Source organism: Octodon degus, unplaced genomic scaffold (genome assembly GCF_000260255.1).
Source record: "Octodon degus isolate 3935 unplaced genomic scaffold, OctDeg1.0 scaffold00007, whole genome shotgun sequence".
Classification (NCBI taxonomy): domain Eukaryota; kingdom Metazoa; phylum Chordata; class Mammalia; order Rodentia; family Octodontidae; genus Octodon; species Octodon degus.
Genome location: NW_004524583.1, coordinates 7,771,258 through 7,777,257, shown reverse-complemented (window position 1 = coordinate 7,777,257; position 6,000 = coordinate 7,771,258). Strand labels below are relative to the sequence as shown.

Genomic DNA, 6,000 nt, shown 5'->3' with positions numbered 1-6,000 from the left:
GCAGAAAAGACCTAGCCAAAGCATGTTACATGATTTATACCAGCAAGTGTTTGATCTTTGGTGATAAATAGTAAAAACTTGGAATGATTAGAAGATTACATAAGCAGAGGATGGTTCAATATGTGAGAAAGTGCTAAATCAAACATTGTCATTTGCACAAGTTCATGCATACACTAAGCGCAGTGGCTGCTAAGAGCAGGGATTTGTTATTTGAAGTTACTGGGAAGTGCTTCATCTGAATGGGGCATTCAGGCTGTTCTTTTGGAAATGATTAAAATATGGAGTTAGAGAGGCAGGAAAGGGCACGGAAAAGGCTTTGTCTTTGGGTTCAATCAACATGCAAAGAATTATTGTGCTCTCCCCCAGTTTTTCCTATGCTGCTGCCTTTCAAGGGAAAGTCTTCTGTGCGTTTCTGAACTGTGAATACAATTGCATTACCAGTGCATTGTCTAGTGAGAGCTATTTGGTCAGGGAACCCTGTGGACTTCTCAGAAGCTTTTATACTTTGAAAGAAGCTGTCCTGATTTGCCAGTTTAATGAAACTTGTATGACACAATGCTCAAGTTTAAGACCCACTGAGAACATGCCCATGTGTTTCCTTTCATCACTACACGGGGGAGCTAGCATGGCAAATAGCAGCTGCAGAAGCCCAGCAGGAGGACTGTCCCCCAGTGTTAGTAATTGTCGTGAACTTTCTTGTGTCATCTCCTAGTAGCTTTGTCTTACGAATGATAGCTTGTGCTGCTTCCACCTTTCATGAGTAGATGCAGAATGTCTGCCACCCAGATCGTGAGGCTTTTGTGATCCTGTACCTCTTTGAACACGCGTCCTTAGGATCCTTCGTGCTTACATTTCACATTCTGAGCCTGTGTGAGGCTTAGCCTGGAAACAGCAAAACATGAAGTAATTGCTATGTATATATTTTTTAATTCAGCCAAGAGCTTATGTGCGTTAGTTTTTGATGATTATATTTGATGAGTTCAAGGTCTCATGTAGTTTGCTAAGGCTTTTGGGAAATCCGTGGAGTTATCTTGAACATTGAGATATTTTCTATTAGCTCAGACATTTCAAAAGGTATGGGTTTATTTTGAAGCCCAAGGTTAAGGCAAAAATATGGGATAAAAAAGTCAGACTAGTTTATGAGAAGTGCCAGAATGACTTAGAGAAATTCTAATGACAATCTGTAAGGCACAGATAGCCAAAGAACTTTTGATTTTCTATTTCTCTCAGTGTAGGATTTTGAGAATGTCTCCAAGTTAGCTGTACTTTTTTATTAAGTATGTGTATTTCCATTATTCTTATACTTTATTAGTGTATGATACACAAAAATAAAAATAACAAAGAGTAAAATGAAAAATTAGTGACTAGTATTTTCTTTCTCTCTTGAATCCTCTGAAATACGCAGGATGCTTTTAAGATGACACATTGCTAAAATACCTGAAAAGAAGCGTGGTGTAGTGAAATAGTTGTCATACTTTAGACTGCATCAGAATTTTCTGGAAGCTTATGAAGCAGATTTTTGCCTCCCCCAAGTAACTAATTTAGTTCAGGAATGGGGCCGAATGATTTGTATCCTGACAAATTTGCAGTTGATGTTGCTCTGGGGACTATATTTGAGAACCCCTGGTGTAGTTAAAAGCATTTTCTCAAATTTAATCTTCTTAAGGTGAACATGGGCATTCTTGATAAAATATGTTTTACCTCTCTGAGCTCAGTTTTTTAAATCTGTGAAGTGGGGAAAATCATTATTGCTTACCCCTGAACAGCTTAATGACAGATGCAGAGAAATTGTTTACTACTTAGCACTTAGCATCTAAGCATCTGCAGAACAACAATGCAATTAGAGTGCTTTCTAAGGCTGGGGAGATAGTTCAGTAGAGTAAACGCTTGCCTGGCAAGTGCAAGGGGCTGAGTTCAATCCCCTGTTCTGATAATAAAGTAAAATAAAATAAAAATTTGAGTGCTTTCTCTTCTTCTGTCTTCTCTTTCTATCATTATCATCCAAAAGTTTCTTAATGTTATAAAGTCTTAGTGACATTTAGTTTGAGGATTCATTCAGGATTCTTATATCATTAGAACCATGAGAATGCATTTTTTTTTTTCCTACACTAGCATTATACATGAGAAACTCCACACTCCTGGTAAGACTATCTTTCTAGTCAAGTACTAGCGATGAAGCAAGCCCTCTTGCAAAGTCTGCCTAAATGAGAACAGTGTGTTCAGCCCTCTCCCTTTTGTGTGTAAGTTTGATAGTTTGTGGCTAAGTGTAAACTTCTGTCATCTTTTTGTGCATTCTTGTTGCATGCGGTCAAGTTGCCATCTTTGGTGGTTGTGTTTTTAAATGTTTGGAGGCATGAGAATGGTAACTGCGGGTGATTTCTCTGAATTTGACTAACTTTTAATGCTTCCTCTCTCCTCTCTCCTTCTTTGGGAATGCCCAGGTCCCAGTACCACCTGTCAGGAAGACTCCTGTGCCAACCAGGGCGTCTGCATGCAGCAGTGGGAAGGATTCACCTGCGACTGTTCCATGACATCTTATTCTGGAAACCAGTGCAACGACCGTGAGTACCACCTTTCCATACGGGGCTTTTCCCCCTAAGCAGTTCAGAGGTTTTGAGGAATCTTCAGGGAACACATACAAAAAAAAAAAGGTCTTTTTGAGAGATTGATCAATTAATTCTGTCTTCCAGGAACTTGGAAAATAACTAGTGATCTTACAGGAAAACCACAAACACATTGCTTGTGCAATTATGTTCAATGTTCTCCCATTTTCTTATTCCCACTATTTTATTTAGTTTAGAATACCTGTGGTTGAAAAACAACAAGAGCAATAACAACAACAAAAGCAATTCAGGTCATGCTACCTAAATTGATTGGTCTCTACTTGGCTTATGTATGCAAAGTTTTTCTGTTTATATATGCATGTCTAGTTTATATTTCTAGGTATATATCTGAAAATGTGCTTCCTACTGGCAGACAGCGTGTGGTTCTTTCTGTCCACGAGTGTCATTTCATACACATCAGCTGACTGAGTTCTGTGAGCAGATTGATTTCACCTGACTCCTGCTAGCACTGATGGCGGAGGGATGACAATGCTGTAGTGTCCATAAGAGGCCTCTCCACCTTCTTTTCACGATATTTGTCTCACATGGCCATTTGAAAGACAAGCAAACAACTGAGAGGTGCTGAGAAGCTCTCACTCTGTGCTATCTGCTGGTTTTCTAAATGCACCCTTCACTGTGGAAATTTGTTTTAAAATCTAAACTTATTTGCAAATCACAGTTTGCCCACATGGGAGCAGGTGAACATTAGAATATTATGTCCCTCTTTTCTATTTTTTTCTCTCAACTCTTTCATTCCCATTTCTATTTTTCAAAATCGATTTTCGCTCCACATGCCGTTTTATTCTTTTAAGATACATTAAGGGGAAATGGGGAATATAATAATCTAGAGAGAAAATTATGTGATACCCATTCATTTAAATATAAGTGTGTGCCACTGTATCTGTCACGCGAATGATTCGATGTCTGTAAAGGGTTTGGCATCAGATTGCTTTTGCCAAGCTCATTGATATTACTGAAAATCCTTTTACTGTATTTATGATTTGGAAACAATGTTCTGTTCTGAAACAAGGAGTTATCGTCCAATCCATAGCACCTGGGGAAATGTGCTGTCTGCTCTTTCTTTTCCCTCCAATTTGTCTGCATAGGACTCGCTAGCAAGGCATTTTCCTCTAACTCGTGGCACAAGGCTTCTTTATCCCCAAAACTTTATTCCTTATCACACATACATCTCAATGTAAGTAAAAAAAAATGTTCAGGAAGAGACTGAACGGAGAAAAGGCAGAAAGGTAAGTTGTTCCTACTGCGGTGGATGTTCACGTACTCCACAAGGTACGTACATATTTTCTTGTCATTGGCAAATTCCTGTGTGTCACTTGGGGGCAAGTGTTTTCTGCTAAAGCTCACTATGATTCTTTCCATCTTCTGTGGTTAGTGTTTATTTTGTCAAGAGCAGATTGTCAGAGGCGAGGCTGTGTAGGATCACACTTGAGCAACTCGCTGGTATACGATGAATTAAGTTTGAGAAAATGTCAGCTCTCCTATGTGTCAACAACTGCTCGTGCTTCAGACCCGTGTCTATGCTATCCAGGCTCAGGGTAATGTACTCTGATTCCTGCTCTGTGAACAACAGGTTGAGATTTTGTTTGTGGAAGACCTAGCAGCAATAACTGCTGACAGTGTCTGCTTTCCTGGCCTTCTCCTGGAGAGTGTACCAGGGCTTCTGTTGTTGGATGGAAATATAGGAAAGATTCAAGTAAGTTTTCCCTGCAGATTGGGACAAATGTGTAAAATTCAGACCTACAGGGTGGGACAGTAGTTTTCAGTCTGCTCATAAAGTCTGAATGAGCCCCCTAGTTATATTAAAATATTGCTTTCTTAAATTATTATACTGGATGAACCTATACCCAAATATAGACATCTAAGGCATTTGGGAGGATTTCTCTTTTTAAACTAATATTGATCAGTTTATTTCACCTAGAAAATCAATCTCACCACCTTATAACATACACTATTATGTTTTATATTGATGGTAGCCCTCAGGGGTTTAATTTAATATTTCATTTCATAAACAACTTCCAAGTGAAGTTATCTATATGATATTCTATACATTTACCTCTGTTAAATTCTTGATAGCTTTGTCTATGTAATAAGGTGAGTTAATTTTCAGTGTCACTAGAAGAGTTAAACAGTGTTATGCTTATTCTACTTTTTTTTTTTCGGTACTGGGGATTGAACTTAGACTTTGTGCTTGTCAGGCAAGCACTTATTCTACTGAGCTATCTCCCCAGCCCCCTTATTCTACATTTGACCTGAGCATCACAAATATGATTCAGTATTATAAGTATCTTCAATGACATCTAGTCTTTATCAAATTCTTGAAAAGGGAAGGTTCTGTACAGAGTTCTTCATCTATAAAATTACTTTTTTTTAAAAATTGTCATGAGAATGGCTGTGAATTGGTTAGAGATCACGGCTAATGGCAAAGTATTTTGGGATGGGGCAGTATCCTGCATTTCTTTTTCTGTGAGCTGTTTCTCACAGAAACAGACATATATTCAGTTACTGCAAATTAAAACCTGTCAATTTATTACTGCACATCCAAGAATAGACGCCTTTTCAATAGGGAAATGGTGAAGTTTTGTATTTTTCAAAATTTGTCTTTAGTTCCTTATGTGTAAAAAAGTTCATTGCATCTGGCCACAACTTAGAAGGTTCCAAAGAAGTATGTGCAGCTTGAGTCCTCTTTACTTCTTCTAGCACTGGTTCTGTCACTCATGACTTCAGTTGTTTTTCTTTTTTTCCACTTACCGTTATGAAATAATTTGCCTGGTTGAGAATTCTAAGGTGCTGTATCGTAGGTGCTCCCTGCAGGAGTGGAGTGTCCATTTAAAATATTCATCTTATTCAATAAAATAGACCCAAGTCGGGCGGTTTTCCCTTTACTCCATCATTTCTGTGTGGGCGTTGTGGACGTAAGGATGCAGTGTGTGTTCTTCAGGTTCACCCTCATGATGACACGATGATTATAAATGTGTGGCACGTGTTCTCTGGTACACATTGCCTTTTGTGGAAGTAGGTTTCATACGAAATTAAAACATTTAAAAATCATTTGATTAGAAATCAGGTACAATTTACTTCATTGCTTTCCATGTGTTTAGATAGGACATTCTGTCATTTTATGTATGGTAAGAATGTACAGAGTCTCATGGGCATTATCATCCCAGAAGCAATTTTAGGTTAACGTAGGATCCCATCAGATCTATTAAAAGATGCATAAGCATTATTCTTCAAAGAGAATCTTTAGTTCTTTATGGAGTTGACTTCTCAGTGGAGGATTTCCACCCAAAAGACAACCTCAGAACACTTACTAGGCTACATTTTAAGAACAACAATCACCACCAAGTTAAAACTTACCAGGCTTCTTATTTCATCATTC

At 38.2% G+C, this 6,000-nt stretch overlaps 1 protein-coding gene across 2 annotated transcripts in view; it reads left to right on the top strand.

Annotated features, from left to right (window-relative positions):
* The window catches only part of Nrxn3 (neurexin 3), a 1,645,001-nt gene that overhangs the window by 747,281 nt on the left and 891,720 nt on the right, over window positions 1-6,000 (top strand). For both annotated transcript variants that reach the window (XM_004624712.2, XM_004624711.2), the window contains one exon: window positions 2,442-2,561. In XM_004624712.2, the coding sequence (XP_004624769.1) occupies window positions 2,442-2,561 (120 nt within the window). The remainder of the gene's footprint in view (window positions 1-2,441; window positions 2,562-6,000) is intronic.